We start from the raw sequence: 17,931 nt of genomic DNA, 5'->3' as shown, positions 1-17,931 counted from the left end.
AGCAAATGCAAACGGCCCCATATGAAGATTACTACAGTAGCATAGGCAGCGCAGCTGTTCGGCAATTTTAAAAACTAACTTAGAGAAGGACACTTCTTTCTAAATTTGGCTTTTCGAAATAAGCTTATTTAAAAAATCAGGTATAGTCACACACAAGTTTTTTCTCTTACTAAATTTTCATGATATGACTTTGATATTTTCTTCAAACGAAGTATTTTTTTTAACACATTCTTTCTAGCAATCATTCAGATTGCAAAATATCAGATTGGCGATAAAAACTTAAAAGAGTATCTCTACCATTCTCACAGAACTGCAATAAAAATATTTCAATGACTGTGTAGAGGAAATTGTGAGCAATAAGAGTGCTGAAGTAAAAGAAAAACTTTGATCCGTTATACAAAAATAAAACTAATAATGGTACTTCCGGCCGAAGGATTTTCATCCTAACTAAACTTTTTAGGAACTCAATGCGATCTGTCAGTGACGATGAAAAACCTGCAATTTAACATTTATTTTAAGATTAATTGGATTTTTCACTTTTTTGTGATTTCCAGAAAAATTCTGTTTAAAATCAGAGAGACTTTCATTTATTTTTTAAAGTACTATTTTATTGTGCAGTCCTATTACTTAATGTTTAGGTGAATTAAATTGGTTTTAAAAAACTCAATATTGAAGAAATTGCTTTCTACTAGTGTGAATTAACTGATTGATTGTTTTCAGCGATTGTATCGAAAACCTATTTCCTACTTTAAAGGAAAAATTTGAGTAATGTTATGTGTTTCACACAATGTTTATAATAATAGTCGTTTAAAAATTAACTAACGAAACCTATTCATATATTTTAACCTTGACTTGAAAGTGTTGAAAGCATTATGTTTATAGACGGTTTATCATTTATAGTTTAGTTGGTGGAGGTTAAGTGTTGGTTATGAATTAGTTCAGTTAGTGATCGTTCTGTACATTTGATGGAAATAGAAATGGATAGTTTTCGTTGTAATTCATAAAAATGCCATTGCCCTTATTTAGTAAATATGCTAAGGGCTCTCCAATTCGGTAATATCTCTTTAGGTAGTGTGCATTTTATCCACCCAAATTTAATGAATTTGCATCAATCAAGACGAACTTGTACTCTATGTAAAACTATTACAGGAAGAAATATTGCAGGTTTTGTACTAATTAATAATCATTGTTTGCTTTTCCTTTTGAATAGTTGAATAGTTCGTTTTTTTCTTTTAGTTGTAATGTTATTCATTTAATTCATCTAATTATAACCTTGTCTAAGAAAACGTGTTATTGAAAGAAAGGTTATATTGTTTGATAATTAAATTTAGGATAAAAAAAAGATTTATTCATTTTAGAATAAATAAGAAAGATGCCCTAGATATTGCTCTGTCGTCAATATCATTTATTACTTTTACAATTCAAAATGTAAAAATTTAAAATAAACAGTAGTTAACTAAATAACTTGCTTGGTTATGCAAAATTATTTATAATTATAAGTAATAATGATGGATTAATAGTAATAATATGCCTTTCCATTGATTTTTATCCCCATTCTGCACTTTTACCATTTTCTTTTTCAAGTAGTTTCTTATACCTCACCGACCGGTAATGGTCAATTTTAAAAGTTCAGAGGCCGGCAGCAAAAAGAAAAAGGCTCCGGGTGTCAATTAGCCTCACATATTGAAATGCCTTTGGTGAAATTAATAAAAATATTGTTTTCGGGTTTAAGAAAGAATTCACCTTTTCGTCATCCACAACTTCTGAAGGCCCCATAGTTTCCTTGGTAAGACAGGATTGTAATCATAAGATAGATTTTGTCTTTGAGTTCCTAACTCAAATTGTTCTGATTATCTCAATGACTCAGTTTGATGTAGCTGAGTGTAGGGGTGGTCAGTGCAAAGTCGTTGGTGTTATTAGGATGGCAAAATCTCATGAGATCAGCCCAAAACTCTCTAAGGAGGAGCTTATTATATTAACCTGCTAATACATATTATAATAAATTGTTTCCTTATTAGTTTTTGATATCATTTAAGACCTGAAAAAAACTGTTAATGTCAACAATTGGTTACTATGTTTCAGGAACTTATGCCTCTGTTACGAAACATCATACGAGAAAGCGATCAACAAATGTGTCCACATTATATCTTGATAAATTGAAGAAAAAGAAAATAAAAAAGAAACTATACGCAGAATTATTAGAAGGTAGGTAAAATTATGTTGATTAAAATTTCCAAAATGTGGCGTTTTAAAAGTTTTTCTGCTTGATGAATTGCTCTCTTAACCCATTAACCAGATAGAGCCTTATTGGCTTCTCTGTTTTGAAAACAAGCAATGGGATAGCTTTTGAAGCAAACTAGCAATCAGGGGAGGGATTAGCTATGTGGTTAGCGTACTCGATTCCCACGCGGAGGTCCCGGGTTCGAATCCAGCTGCTAACCCTTTAGATTTTCTCTTCCTAGGAGCTTCTTACAGCTCACTGGTGATGGACATTGTTGTCTGTAACGAGAGAACACTGTCCGGAGGCCGGCAGTGCACTGATAAAAGCTCCGAGCGCTAATAACCTCAGCTGTTGATGCGCTAAAAAAAAAAAAACTAGCAATCGAAAAGATAAAAATTTGTCTGTGAGGCTTATTCTCAGGTTCTTCTCTGTATAATCTTAATGGAAAAAATTTCAATCTGGATAATCGTGGAGTCACCTCCAGTATTCTTGTGGCCTGAATATCTATATAGTTTCTTCCTATAGAACCCAGCCCTTGCTTCATAACCTATCCTGGATCCAGCTGTTTACTAAACAGGATGTCTTTTTTAAATAATACTAATGTTTGGCGCTGATGACCAAAGCAGTCGATGCGCCTATATATTAAAAAATAAAAATACTAATGTAAATTGTATTTCTCCCATAGCAAGGGATCAGAGAGACTGAGACAAACGCTGGACCTCACTTCTGCATTTTTTATTTTATTTATTGTATTTATTTTTTTTGTACAGTATCAGAGGACAATGCGAGTGAAAGGCGAACCAAGGTTAAAAAAATAAATGCTAGCAATCTATCACAACTTCAAAGGGATAATTTTATTGCATCAACAAATGACACACAACAGCTTCAGGAGGGTTTTCCAATATTAACTGATTTTGAAACTCCAGAAGTGAAACAATTAGAAGAGTTATCAAAGGAAAAAGCAGCGTTTGATTTAGAAGAAGTTGAAGAAATAGAAGAAGTAGGGAACGAACCTCTTGAAGAATTGACAGGAGAAATTAGACTTGATCGGAACAAAATGTTAACTCAAGAACCATTAACAGATTTTTCTAACCGTACGGAACATAAGTATGTATTTGATAAATTTTGTGATTAATTTTCTTAAAGAATGTGTTTATAATTTTCTTGATGTTATAATCAAGGAAAACTAAGAAATACTCATTGAATGCTAATGTTCGAGAAGCCTTGTCCAAAGAAAAAATTTCGGAACTTGAGTTGGCTGGAAAAGAGAGAAGTTTGGCCATTTTGTTGGCTGCCTATATTGATGTTTGCGTAAGTTTCTTTTTAATTATTGAAAGTATACTTTAAGACTTCTGCACTCGGGGTAACGCAACTGCAAGGTGATAGTGTTGTAATACGTGTAAATAGACAATGTGTGCAACAAGCGTTCATCCACGGAGTTGCCATATTGTCAACATTTTACATGAGGTTGTTCGTCCATTCGTTGAGTAGTTCTAGTACAGTTTGTGCTTATTTTTTTGTATAAAACATGTTTATCATAAAGAAAACTCCAGGCTGCCCAAATATTTGACACCAATTAGAGTGGCTTAAAATGAGGACTTGCATAATTTATTTACAGGTATCAGGAGAAAGGAAAAATAGTGGTGGCCTATTTTTTTAAGGCAGGGCATTAAGTTCTACTATCAAATTAGGTTCATGGATAGGAAATGGATTATCATACTTTACTATTAACATTTTGACCAATCAAATGAAAACTAGCTACGAGCTGTTCTCGAACTAGGCATCTCCGAACTTATAACCTCTTTACCAAACTCCCCTTTGCAGAATCAGTATTTCTAAAAAAAAAAAGAGAATAAAATTCCAGGCTACAAGTCAAAACCAAGACTATCTATATGTTAATAAGAAATTCAAACTCCTTCCACTACCGGTTGCCCACTTTTCCTGGGAAGTGATGGTCGATTGATATTGTAGCGCCCATGTTGACCCATGCGTCTTTCGCTTAGAATGTTTTAAATGATAATGGTCTCTTCTAAATTAATTGTATAAATTCAGAATTATATAAAAAGATAAAAATATCATCATTACTTACCCTGACTGTCGTTTGAACATTTTAATAAACAGTCACTACAATTAAACAAATACTATACATCTAACAGAATCACTGTGCACAGTTGGTCTGCCATCTGTATCTTAATTTGAATTTAATTTTGTTTTATCTATTTTTGCTTGCCTTTTTTATGTTCATGTATTCTGTTTCATATCGCATTTTATTCGGCTCCTTTTTATTATAATGTAAAGATATCAGACAAAAGATTGCATTTTCAGTTTATTTTAATAAAATTAATGTACAAGTGCACTAAATAAGGATTTAGTATTTTATTTAACTTTAAAGTCACAATTTGTGGAATTAAGTTGCCATTTCCATAGTCTTGTTCTTTTACAGTTTCAAAAGAAAAAAAAAAATAAGAAAGACATATTGCAGAAAAACTTTTTATTTACATTATTTTGTGGCATTAGCTCTTTCTAAAAATATAGGTTTACTGTTTTATCTGTCAGCTGATATTTTAAATTTTTAATACATCCGATTTAGTATGCCAGTTACTAAAATAACTAATTGGTTATAAGGATATAGGAGGATAATTAATAATACATTTTTATGATAAATTGTCGAAATTTATTTGTATTTTTTTCAAACTTATAACATTCTCTTAATCTTCGCAAAAAGTTTTCGAAAAATTGAAAAATTCATTCAGCAAAATGATACTTTCATTGTATAATTTCTCCTGTACCCTCGAAATTGCAGCTTGACCCGTAGTCCTTCTCATAGTACGCGCGCAAGAGAGTAAGAAATCATTTTCTAAAACAATTTTCTTCGCACTCAGTGAAAATCGAAATTGATATTTCCAGGGAAAACTTGGAATCTGAAAAAGTATTTATGTATTCCCCCCCCCCCAAAAAAAACTTCTTTATTAGACTAAAAACAGTCACCTAAAGAAACTACTTCCAAAAATGATGAACCTGCAGATTTTTTTTCTAGGCCAATAACGTCTGTTTAATAATCTTACTATCGTGGTTTTTGCAACAGCAATCCCATACAAAACAAATTACTACTGCATTTAGACGTTAATATTGTCTTCATGCTGGTTATTTCTTCGAAGCAACATGTGTTTGTTTGCCGTGGAAGATTCTAGTTATTCACATTGCTTGGAATATTCGGAATAATCACCTTCTCAGTTGCCACGCATTTTTGAAGTTTGGATTTTTTAATTCATTCTCATAAATACAATGTTATTAATTTATTTTATTTACTTTTTTATCCGTTTCAGGTTAATTGTGGCTTTCTGAATAGAGCGTGGGTTACTTTAAATAACTATTTAAATTACAGCAATATAAAAATTAGTGATGTGAAAGTGTTCGATTTATTATACTATGGATATGCTAAATCGGTAAGTTTGTATTTATTAATTATATAATTTTTTTTTTAAAAAAGATGATTAAAATAACTTAATTCGTTATTGTGAAGCAGAAGAGTTATACTATAGGGCCTAGCGTAGGTGAAAGTATTTCTCTAGCAGAACATTATAGGTCCTATACATAATAAAACCGGTAGTTAGAAAAAGTAAAAAAAACGCATAAGAATGATAAATTGAGTTTTGGAAGAGAATAGAGAAGAAGTAGGATATAAGCCTCTGTTGAGTGAATAAAATTATTATCCAGGGTGTATACGGAGGAGTGGTCGAAACTTCGGGAGGTGATTCAACAGCTCAAATGCAACAAAAAATATTCTCTTCACTTTGGCCTGATTCTCAATAGTGTCCAAGATATTTGCATTTTTAACTTTTCCGTCGATGTTCGCGTTTTTCACCATAAAAAAGGCCGTAACTTTTCTATCCTTTATCCTACATCAAATCTGCTTATTCCAAACGAAAGAGCATTAAATTTCCTATAAATTTATAGCAGATTTGAAATTTGGACACGTGTATGAAGCCTTCAGTTTCAAACATAAGAAACCGTGGGAAGTATGGAGTTATTATTCGCCCCCTATCTATAATTTTTGTTGTTTTTTTGTTTTTTAACACGAATACAACTATTATTTGTTTACAGGGAAACGTTGAAAAGTTATTAGAACTCTGGAAAATTATGCGAAATAATAATATTAAACCATCTACATTATCATTTACTCATAGAATAGAATGTATTGCGAAATCATCAAAACATAATAAAGACGAATTGTTGAATACAACTCTAAGAGTTATGTTTGATGAGGTATTTGTCTTAATCATTTATTTATTTTTTGGTGGAAAAATGTTCACAATTTATTGTTTTATTTATATGTCTATACAGGGAATATCAATAAATAAATTATTTGTTGATACAAAATGGAGAGGTGATTCAAGAGAAACAGTTTTGGAGGCTATCCGAGCAGTTCGGCCTAATTTTAATCCCTCTGTTTCGAAACTGGCCTTAAATTATAATAATTGTCTAGTCAATCACTTAAATAAAACTGAGGTAGGTTTTGGTTTATAATTAACTGTTATATACGAATAATTGAGCAGGAATTATTAATTGCAGCCTCCTTTTTTCATTTATTTTGTTCTATTTTTTTTCTCTTTAAATTGAATCTAATATTTTTATTGTACGTAATAAGTAGAAGAAGCTTTGTCTGTGGTTAAAAGAGTAATTCTCTTTTCATGCGAAAATTGGGCGTAAGATAAACTACATAAGATTTGTTGCTGGCCGTCGAGATGGATCTCTAGTATATGGATCTCTGTACTGTGGTGCGGCCACAGATAATCGTTCACTCAAGCGATACTTGCATACTGGGAACTTTAGCCTTCCGGTAAGATATTGTTGGTCCCAATGGTTGGCAGAAAACTTACGTAGGTTTTACAACTATTTTAATGAAGAAGAATTGGAGTTGGGTATCAGGCATTCAATTATTCCAGTGAGCTCACCTTGGAAGACCCGCTCCTTTAAAGAAGAGCTACACCGACCTCGGTTTACGTTTGTCAAGAAATCATCAGAATACTGCGCTATTATTCTCCTCCCTTAGCTCCCAGGTGCCTTTAGCTAGCTTTATGAAACCTCAGTTCTTGAGAGCAAAAATTGTCTCGCTTACCTCAACATTCAAATATTAGCATGAGCTTTTCTGAGCCCATCAGACCATTCTCTTATACAACTCTTCTAAAATTTAATTTCATGCTCTCTTATCAGAACAGAGAGCGAAAGGGGCTCCAAAGCTTGTAAGTTTTGCTTTTTTGACTCTTGTTTATGCAAAAGAGGTATTCTAAACCCAGACATAAACTCTTCTTCTAAACGCTTAGATACCACCTTCTTAACAATAGTCTTAATGTTTTAGAAATTAAATGTAACGTCACCGGCTGAAGGATTACTTTGTACGAACGAATTGAAGTTATTATTTCACGAACAATTGAAAAAAGAAAGAGATTTATATGTTCAAGTAAAATCCATCGAACGATCTCAGTCCACAGAACTGGTCACAATTTATGTGAGTTTGTTTTTAAAAACAAAAATTACTTTATTGTATATTTATTCTATTTTTTTTTTAAATGGATGCATGCTTTTTATTTTTGGTTTAAAGAGAGACAAACTAGCGACTTTGCAAAGTAATTGGGAAAAGGTTATTATAAATGCATTCCAGAGAGACTTAGCTGGATTACATTCGTTGCAACAAAACATACGTCGTTGTGGTTATGAACTAAATATATACCCATATTTAACTGTATTAAATGCAAGTGAATACAAGGATATTATAATGAATGTAAGTTCCAAAATATTCTTTTTTTTTTACGTTTGTATCTTCTTTAATCGATGCAATTTTCTTTCCTAACTATTGCCTCAGATTTTGTAACAGCAAAATTCTTTGATATTCTGGTCTTCTTTTAGCTTGTCTGTAGATTTTCTGTTTGCTTATCCGTTTATCTTTTCTTTGAAGAATCCGAATTATTACATTTACTTTCTTTAACTCTCACTTTAAGTTGTACACATCTAACTTATTATTCGAATATACCTTATCTCTAAAGGTAGAGATTCTAATAAAACTTTCTGTGTAAATGGGGCCTTTCTTTTTTGTCCAATGAGTTCTGTAAATTTGAAGGAATGCTTCTGCATTCCACTAATACCTTTACTATTCATAGGTTTCCCTCAATTTTTAATAAAACAATGCGACGATGGTAGTCGTTCGTCAGGACCACGATATCCCACTCATTACAAAAAGGCAGAAAATATTTGTCACTAAAGAATTAACAGTATTCGTTGCTAAGTTCATCCTGTTTGCCAACTTATGTCTAATATTCTATTTCACACTAATTAACGTGAGATATTGCCTTCAATCTCTGACGTCTCTTCTTTCTATATTTTTGTGATTGATCGTTCTAGTAGTTCAAAAGGTTTCAAAATGTTCTTGAATCATATTCTCATTAACTTTATATAAATATTTGTAAATTATGGAAAAGTTTATTATTTTCAGGAAATTAGGAAGTTGGCTGAAGGATCAGATTCTTATAGTCCTACCATTTCAGTTTTATATAGAGAACTTGGCAGTCAAGTGAGACTTAGGTTAGATTATTTATTATTTTATTGTTTTAAAAGAAGCGTGTTCCCTCTTAAAACAATTTAATTTATTTATTTATTTTTTCTAGATATGAAAACAAAGTTAAATGTGATGAAGGGTTATTGAACAAATTAAAAGGAATATATCTAGAATATAGTAGGTGGTATCTGGGACCAAGGGCTGATAATTGCATCCTTGGAAGGCACAAATGGAAAACAGTTGCTCATAAATATCAACAAGGACCGTCATTGGTAAGTAATTTCATTATTTTTAATCTACGAAATTTAAGCGTTTTTAATCTAGAAATTTAAATTTGGTTTTAGGAGCCTGATATTCCTTCTTGGCCTCCAAATGTTTTACTTGGCATTGGAAAATTTTTATATAATATCATTATGAGGGAGATCAAAGTAGATGTCAATATGTTAAGAAAAAATTCAAATCAAGAGTACGTATTGATGTATTTGTAAACTTTTGATTAAGGGGTCATTTAGATGTGCGACTGAATCTCATAATTATGCCTCATCTTTATATAAGCTAGAATACCTCTTTATTTTTAAGGTGGATAAAATAAATTCCTTCGAGATATTGCAATTAAAAGAATAAAACAAAATTAAAATTTTGCCGATAATTTTATTTTATTACTAGACACTTTTGCTGGAGAGCTTTTTGATTTCTAAGTGTTATCAATGATGGATGTTAACGTTTTTACTTTCTCTTAGTGTTATTAGTTGCACAAAATTTAAGTTATATATTATTGTCGATATTTCGTTTGTTTTAGCACATTTTTTTTTATTGTTTTTTGTTTTGTTATTATTTCTTAGCGCCTTTCTTATAGATATAATTAAAAAAACTTGTCTTTTTTGTTTTTGTTTCAGACGACTATTGCCAGCATTCTATACAGTTTATAAATATAGCAATCACGCAGTGAAAGAAGAAGTAAAACCTCATCCACTTTTGGCACGTCTCTTACGAGGAGCTTGTTTACCATATCTTAGTTTTAATGTAACCGAAGTACCAATGGTAATTCCACCTGTACCATGGAATTCATTGCAGAGCGGTGGATATGTTATAGCTAAAACTAATTTCATCAGGTAGATCTTATCTATGGCTATGAGTTTATAAGATGTTACTTTAGATTACAAGTAGAATTAGTAGTTGTGCTAACTGTTTTTGGTTTACTGAGATCTTTGGATTTAAGAGAATTGTTTAGATGAAGTCTAAAAAAGAACTTATTCTCCAACGTAACATTTTGCTACCGGGGTGCTACAAAAGTTTGCCAATTGTGAATAACCATAAATATTCACCAGTTAATGCTCATGTGCAACATTAACGCTTATTTCTACGTTCTAAAGTCAGTTGGTTATTCCGAAGTCGAGTTTATAACATTATTGTTTGAATCTATTGAAAAATATTAATTTTTCTAACCTGAATAATATGACGATTCTAAGGACAGCCCTTGTGAAGAATTATTAAACATCATGGTGAATTAGCCCATTTACCACCTGTCTCTTATTATTTGAAACTTTTTTGAGGGAAAATAATTTTTGGAGAATTATGGGTAATCTGAGTATTACTGTAACCTTCTCTTCTCAAACACACATAGTTGGCTCAATTTGTCTTTTAGTATTCCAAGTGTGTCTTCATACTATTAACTATATTTAGTTCGCTCTTATCTATCTAAATCTCTTGTTGTTTTGGGTGAGCTCTTGTTCCGTTTAACTGACGGTTCATTCGAAAGGGATTTTTTCAAAGTTCATTCAGACGTCGTACAAGTAACTTATTAGGATCGAACTCTTGAAGAGTGTTTTACGGTAGATTTTAATGTTTACAGACTTCCTCATCAAGCAGTTTTACAATGGAAAAGGCTCAATGAAGCTCCAACTTCACATCTGTTTCCATGTTTTGATTCACTGAATCAGTTAGGTTCCATACCATGGAAAGTTAATGTGCCAGTAAGTTTTTACAATAAGTTTGAAAACTGTTAACATTATGTTCGAAAATATTTTAGAAAATATATATATTGTTTCCTAAAATACAGATTCTAGACTTAGTCATAAAAATTTTCAATGACGGTGGAAATTCTAAGCTAGCAATACCAGAGTCACCTTCTGCGTGTCCATATCAAGAACCTGAACAAACACCAGCAACGCAAGAAGAAAAATATCAAGCGTATAAAAGGAGAATGCTGATCAGACGGAAGAAAGCGGAAATGTTTTCATTATGGTGCGATGCACTTTATAAACTATCTTTGGCAAATCATGTAAGATGTAAATTGTTATTCTAGTTATTGATTATTTATTATTTTTAAGATTAAACTTCTAATTTAAAAGAGGAAGGATGATCAGCTGTGGCGAAAGTTTATTCAAAAAACTTTTATTGGGCTCTACCTTTCGAATACATTGTGTCCTGCATCAGGAGATTCTAGAAATTAAAGATGAAAAGAGTCATATTCATTTGATGAGCAAATTGAAAATAATTATTGAAATGTGAGAGCGCCCATAAAAAGTATTTAAAGTGATCGACTTCCTCTTCACAAACTTCCCCTGCTGACTGTATTATGAAGTAGCTTTTAATTTTTAATTTATACTTCAGTTTAGAGATAAAATATTTTGGTTGCCACATAACATGGACTTTAGAGGCAGAGTTTATCCTTGTCCGCCACATTTAAATCATCTGAGCTCTGATATGTCGAGATCTCTTCTCTGTTTTGCAAAAGGAGAACCTCTTGGTGACAAAGGGCTAGATTGGATAAAGGTAAGTACTAAGTTATGTATTAATTTACTAACTACTGACATACTTGGTAAGAGTGTTACCTCACTTTTCTACTTACAAAAGAGTGTTATAGACAAAACGATTCGACCGCGTCATTCTGAACATTTCACAATATCGCTACATAGAAGTTCTCATTGTTCAGACAGTAGAAATTAATGATTTTATGAAGTGAAAGCCCTACTAAATCGGTGCTGTGAGTTTCGTACCAGTTATAAAACAAAACAAAAAAATACATCACTTTTTTCCCCATCTAAACATAGTTAATTCCACAACATATTTATATATTTCATTTTTAGCTTCATGTTGTGAATTTGACTGGATTAAAAAAAAGAGATTCAATTGATGAAAGGCTAGCTTATGGAAACGCTGTGTTACCTCTTATAATTGACTCAGCTGACAATCCATTAACTGTAAGTAATCATTCATTGATTCACGTTGAGAGTTCGATCTATATAAAATCAATAGATGGTTATCATATTTATTTTCTAGGGCAAAAAATGGTGGATGGAATCAGAAGAACCTTGGCAAACACTGGCTGGCTGTATGGAAATTCGTAATGCTTTACAATGTCCAGAAGGAGCCGAGAATTATATCAGCCATTTTCCTGTACATCAGGATGGATCATGCAATGGTCTGCAGCATTACGCTGCATTAGGTAGAGATGCTGCTGGAGCATACAGCGTAAATCTGTCACCTTGTGAAAAACCACAAGATGTCTATAGCTGCGTGGCCGCTTTGGTTAGTTACAGTACTTTTTCTGTTCTTGTTTTTCTCACTTTTTTTTTTCTGTCTAATAGCTTTGCGGTCAATTTCAAAAGTTTAAAGAATTAGAAATACGCTTTTGTAGACATCAGTCTTCATAATTCCTTCCTTCTTACTGTGAAACCTTAACTGGTTGCATTATAAAACCTTACTAGAAGAAAAAGAAAGTAAAACGTAGTACAATTCGGTTTTTACACGATTTTGATCTAACATGGTCGACCCAAATTCTAAGAAGAAAATTTTGCTTTACTATTATTTATAACTGCGACATTGGAAACGAGGAATGTTATGACATTTCCATTTGTGAGAATTCCCAGAAACAAATTAAAATTTCTCTTATTAAAAACTAATAAGACCGAATTTTCCAACTTCACAACATTAACATATACAGTTGACGGGGAAGGATTCGATGAAATAAATTAGTAAATTAAAAATATTTGTATTTTACGCGAATTTAGTGCACTTTTACGCTACCGACTTAATATCTTTGTTTGAAAAAAAATAATCTATAATTCAAGGAAAGTTCAAAAACTTTACACTGGATGGTTTTTTCCACGAAAATATAAATAAGGACACTCCTGGAGTAGAAATGACTACTCTTTCCTTAAAATTCTACTTAGAAGAATGTACTGGCTTACTTTTAAAAGATCATTAAATGAATTGCCAAAATTCCAATCTCTTAACCAGAAGTTTTCGTATAGAATTACGCGATTTTCTTGAAAATACGTTTTCTACATTTTTTTTTTATTAACTTCGTAGATACATTTCATACAGGTAGATCTTTAATTTTATATGAATAATTTTTATAGAGTACGTTTCATTAATGCAAGACTTAAGAAAAGTGAAATAGATTCTTAAAAAGAAAAAGAATTTCGTTGATTTTACGAGCATTTCGTAACTTGCATTGGGAACTTATATTGAACATTATTTGTTTTATATATTCTTTCATGCAGGTGGAGAAGGAGAGGCTGAAAGATGCCGCTGAAGGAATAAACATAGCGCAGATCCTGGATGGATTTGTCAAACGTAAAGTAATTAAACAAACTGTCATGACCACTGTGTATGGAGTTACAAGATTTGGAGGTAGACTGCAAATTGCCAAACAGTTAAAAGGTTAAATTTTACATTATTAAATTATCATGAAAAGTTTTTACAAAGGACCTAATATTTTGTAATTCTTGTTTTTAAATTATTATTTAATTTATTGATTTTAATTATTTCTATAACGGCAAAAAAAGTAATCTGGTTTAACTCGTAACCAACCAAACAAAGTAGCCATTAAAAGTAATTGATAAATAAATAATTACTTCAAACATTAGCAGCTAAGGCGACTTCTTACTTAATACAAGTTTCGTAATGGGAAAATGATCGTTCCGTTCATAATATTCAGTGAAAATCATTGTATATGCAGAAGTGTCTCTCCTTTTAAACTCCAGAAGGGAGTGCAGCAATCGATGAAAGTTCTCTTAAAAGCAGTGCGAACATCATCCGCTTATAATTTACTTTGCCTAAAGATTTTCTAATTAATAGATGAACCACCCGTGAAGTGTAGTTCGGGAAGATATGCCAAACACCTTCAATGTTGTTTTATCATCTCTTCATTTAATCTAAATCTTTTCCAAGTACAAATTTCTTTAGATTTGATAGTGGGTGGTAGTAAGGGGTTGTTATCACTTGAAAATTTGACGCTATTAAATTACTTCTTCCATTATTTGGAGACAGAGAAGGACTCAATGAATAATCTTATTGGTTATTTATTTATGTAGATAGTATTTTAATTACTTTTGTTAAATTTATTATTTCAGATATTGATGATTTCCCTAAAGAACATATATGGCCAGCATCACTTTATCTTGTAAATAAAACGTTTGCATGTTTAAGGGAAATGTTCTCATCGACACGAGAAATTCAGGTAACAAGTAATCATAATATAAAGTAATCGCCTATTTTTTTCAGGCAGGCTTTTCGTCCAGGTGTCGTGGACGGAGGCGCATAGCTATACATACTTTACTGTAAATTTCTTTTATTAACCATTAAATAAAATCGAAGGCCTAGACACCGGGGAATCGAACCCACTAAACCAACAATACACCTTAGCATTGCAGGTCTAGTATCTTAACCGCTCGGCTACTGTGGCGCCTTAATCATAATATATGTTGAGGTAGTTACTTAGGTAGGCTTAAAGTAAATTCCTTTTTTGTAGTTTTCAGAAAATACCTGCAAGTTAACAAATAAATCAGTAACATTACTCTGTAATATTGCTTATTGCAACTTCCTGAATTTTTTAAAGAATCACCTATACACCTTCTTCACTTGAGGCACATTCATGGGACGATTCTTTTTAAACCAAGTTGGTTGAACCTCTCTTGCCTCCATTGATGTTCTCTGCTATGTGACTTCACCAGTCTTCACAACCGAAAAACTTGCATTTAAGAAATCGAATTACTGGAATTACACTAGTTAGTTATAGAACTAAATCTACGAGTTCGAATAGTTCGTATACGGGAAGTGCAGCTAACAGAAAGAAGGGCTTTTTCAAGTTTGCCGTAATTTAATACGCTAAAAGGATTCATTACTTAAATTTTCAGATCAAATTTTACTTTCGTCGGAACGTTTTTCTCATGAAATAATGATTTTAGTAGGATTCTGGGACATCTACGATATCTTGCTTTTTTCCAAAAACAAATTAATTAGTAGCGACATGATATTGAAGACATTTTTTAAGAAAAAATTTTAATTACGCAAAAATTCCGATAACTCTTTTTATTTTTTATTTTATAGGACTGGCTTACCGAATCTGCTCGCCTAATTTCACAAATCTGTGGACAAAATGTAGAATATGTGACACCTCTGGGATTACCTGTGGTACAGCCATATAGTAAACCTTCAAAAGCTATTGTTAACAAAAATAATTATACAACAAACTTAAATTGCCATTATGGAATGGATATGTTTGAGTAAGTTTAATAAAAAATCTTGAAATAAATTAAAAATTAAATGAAATTAAATATTAAAATTTGTAAATTTAATTTTAGGAGGCCAAACGTTATGAAACAAAGAAATGCTTTCCCACCAAATTTTATCCATTCATTAGATTCAACTCATATGATGCTGACATCATTACATTGCGAAAAGGCTGGTATTACGTTTGTCTCTGTACATGACTGTTTCTGGACACATCCAAAAACTGTACACATCATGAACAAGGTAAGTTAACTCATGGTATGCTCTCTCCAGTTTTTTTGGGGGGGAGATATTACAATACTTTCTCGAATACGTCCACCTCGGCGTGTGACTATTTAGAGATTAGTGAGTGGGTTATTATATCCCGTAGGTGTTATGCTACCTTTGCAGGGTGGATGGCGTTGAGGTAAACATGACGAGAACCATAGGGCACCAGTCGCCGCCCTTTAAGAGTAAGCAGCTTTTGCTGACTTGAAGAAGATTTTGTGATCTTGCACAAAAAAGCCTGCACAACCAACTGGAGAGTGTACTCTCACTAGTGAAGTAAGGGGGAGTGATTTGGCACCACAGAGAATTTATCCTAATTTCGAACTGGTTCACAGGCTGGATTCCTGTGATTTTTCTAGTGAACCTGAGTGATTGGCAGGGGTTAGAACAATGCCATAATATAGGAAAGCCGTCTTTGGGTCACCTGTGGAATGGTGGGCAGCGTAGAGAGAGGGTGTGCATTGTACACCAAAAAGTAGCTCTCTGATGGTTGCTGGCTCTCATCTTTTCCTTTCTAACTCTGGAGAGCCTGTTTACCTTTAATTTGGGGGAACTTATTTGGGATGTTCTGAGGAGAGGCAAGGTGTGAGTTTCACCAGGAGGAGGTTATCCCTATCTAGCTCTATCTGGGGCTTCTCTGGTCAACCTTGTTGAGTCTCTCCCTTGAATCTTCTGTTTCATTAATTTGGGCAATATAATACGAGGGTGGTTTGAAAAGTTCTCGGAATGTACTAGAAAGAAGTGTCTTAACTCGGTGGAACTGCTTTTATTTTTCAACATAGTCTCTCTGTAGACTAAAGCATTTGGTCCAGCGATGTTCCAATGCCTTGATCCCATCTCGAAAATGAGATTCCTCCAGGCCTGCCAAATACCTCTCCAATTCGGCTGTCAGTTCTTCCGTTGTAGGAAATCTCCGTCCGCCGAGGAAAATTTTCAGCTTGGGGAAGAGATGAAAGACTGATGGTGCCAAATCAGGTGAATAGGTGGATGTGGCAGTCAATTCGTACCTCAGTTCATGAAGTTTTGCCATGGCAATAACACTTGTGTGCGGGCGGGCGTTGTCCTGATGAAAGATGACTTTTTTCCTTGCCAAACCAGGCCTCGTAGCTTAGCTGTCTTTGATACCATGTGGCAGCCAGATTCAGTTATATTTGACCGCAGGCGTACCATACCATCTTATTTACTTTTAACCATCAATCATCACATAAGATTAACCAATCATTTATTTCTTATTTACTGTTTCAGATATGCCGAGAACAATTTGTTTCCCTGCATTCACAGCCTGTTTTAAGAAATCTTTCCGAATTCTTAGTGAAGAAATACAGTTATACAGAAAGGTTTACTATAAATTATACTTTCTTTAACTGATATATAAAATAATTAATTGTTACTAATTCTTTTTCTTTTTTTTTTTCTTTATTTAGGGAAAATGATTTTTTCGACACACCTAACATAAAAGCAGCAAAAAATAATTTAAATACATTTTTAAAACAAGTACCCCAACTAGGTGATTTCAATCTTAGCGAAGTTTTAGAATCTGTATATTTCTTCAGCTGATCTAAATTTACTTAGTGGAGTCAACAATTTTATCAAACTGTGATAGATTTCTAGTTTTTGTTCTTGTTCTTAATTTCTATTGGTGCCCTATTATAGTGTAATTAATTAGTTTTGGGTTTAGATTTTCTAGTAACATTTTAAGTAAAGCAGCCGTCTTTAAAAGTTTATTCTCTTTTAATTTGAAGCTTATACTTATTTTGGTTACTTACTTATACGATTATACTTATTTTTAAATCTCTTTCTCCCCTCCCAAAAAAATAACTACCTCTTTTTAAGTTTCAGTTATAGTAAAATTAGTATTTGTTCACAAAAAAAAAATGTTATTTTTAACATAAGTATTGTAACAGTAAATTTTTTTTTTCTTTATAATAAAGAAAATTCAGTCACTTTTATTTACTTATGTTTTATTGTTTTGCTCATAAACTAGCGTCCCTAGAAAAAAAAAGGGAGCGAGATGTCCATTAAGAGGACACAAAAAGCAAACCATGTAAAACAAACTGTGACAAAATTAAGTATCTGGATCTTCCAAAAAAAAGCAAGGCAAGGCTTGAGGAAAACATCTTGAAATTTGCTTTAAGCAAATAGGTATGTGTAGCATTAAAAATTGCACACAACACATAATTATTATCAAAATGCCGACTTCATGAATAAATATTAACGTTTCTTTTAGTCAAAATAATTATAGACATGTGAACCCCTCATGCATATGTAAAATTTGATATAAATAAAACGTTCTGTTTTTTGAATATAGAATTTAGTTGCATGTGTAACATCAATCAAATGTTCTGCAGTTATTTTAGTCAAAAAAAGGGCT

At 32.4% G+C, this 17,931-nt stretch overlaps 2 protein-coding genes across 4 annotated transcripts in view; one reads left to right on the top strand and one right to left on the bottom strand.

The window, feature by feature from the left end:
• LOC141450727 (NAD kinase-like) overlaps window positions 1-4,362 on the bottom strand; it is a 189,211-nt gene extending 184,849 nt beyond the window's left edge. Inside the window, exon 1 of the mRNA XM_074121457.1 lies at window positions 4,311-4,362. Within this exon, the coding sequence (XP_073977558.1) occupies window positions 4,311-4,330 (20 nt within the window). The 5' untranslated portion in view covers window positions 4,331-4,362. The remainder of the gene's footprint in view (window positions 1-4,310) is intronic.
• On the top strand, window positions 6-17,509 carry PolrMT (mitochondrial RNA polymerase). 3 transcript variants are annotated; one of them, XM_074121427.1, is made up of 24 exons: window positions 6-140; window positions 2,083-2,205; window positions 2,992-3,328; window positions 3,403-3,532; window positions 5,548-5,667; window positions 6,326-6,487; window positions 6,566-6,730; window positions 7,581-7,730; window positions 7,824-8,003; window positions 8,712-8,800; window positions 8,884-9,046; window positions 9,119-9,240; window positions 9,671-9,886; window positions 10,627-10,747; window positions 10,834-11,055; window positions 11,388-11,549; window positions 11,864-11,977; window positions 12,057-12,305; window positions 13,283-13,442; window positions 14,135-14,241; window positions 15,111-15,286; window positions 15,365-15,536; window positions 16,806-16,897; window positions 16,985-17,509. In XM_074121427.1, the coding sequence occupies exons 3-24, from the start codon at window positions 3,279-3,281 to the stop codon at window positions 17,115-17,117; spliced, it is 3,255 nt and encodes a 1,084-aa protein (XP_073977528.1). In that variant the 5' UTR covers window positions 6-140; window positions 2,083-2,205; window positions 2,992-3,278; the 3' UTR covers window positions 17,118-17,509. The 3 variants fall into 3 exon arrangements, with proteins under 3 accessions (XP_073977528.1, XP_073977527.1, XP_073977526.1); XM_074121426.1 differs by lacking the exon at window positions 6-140 and adding an exon at window positions 886-1,068; XM_074121425.1 differs by lacking the exon at window positions 6-140 and adding an exon at window positions 887-1,164.
• Window positions 17,510-17,931: the final 422 nt, after the last annotated feature.

Source organism: Rhodnius prolixus, unplaced genomic scaffold, assembly GCF_049639745.1.
Source record: "Rhodnius prolixus isolate KJV_2025 unplaced genomic scaffold, Rpr scaffold_8, whole genome shotgun sequence".
Lineage (NCBI taxonomy): Eukaryota > Metazoa > Arthropoda > Insecta > Hemiptera > Reduviidae > Rhodnius > Rhodnius prolixus.
The sequence above is the reverse complement of the archived record's forward strand: the minus strand, read 5'-3'. Positions and strand labels throughout refer to the sequence as shown.

Coding starts and splice junctions, on each gene's coding strand:
- PolrMT (XM_074121425.1), top strand. CDS start 1,032: ATGCTAAGGGCTCTCCAATTCGGTAATATCTCTTTAGGTAGTGTGCAT. Junction 11,978..12,056: donor CAGCTGACAATCCATTAACT/GTAAGTAATCAT, acceptor TTTATTTTCTAG/GGCAAAAAATGGTGGATGGA. Junction 15,287..15,364: donor TATGGAATGGATATGTTTGA/GTAAGTTTAATA, acceptor ATTTAATTTTAG/GAGGCCAAACGTTATGAAAC.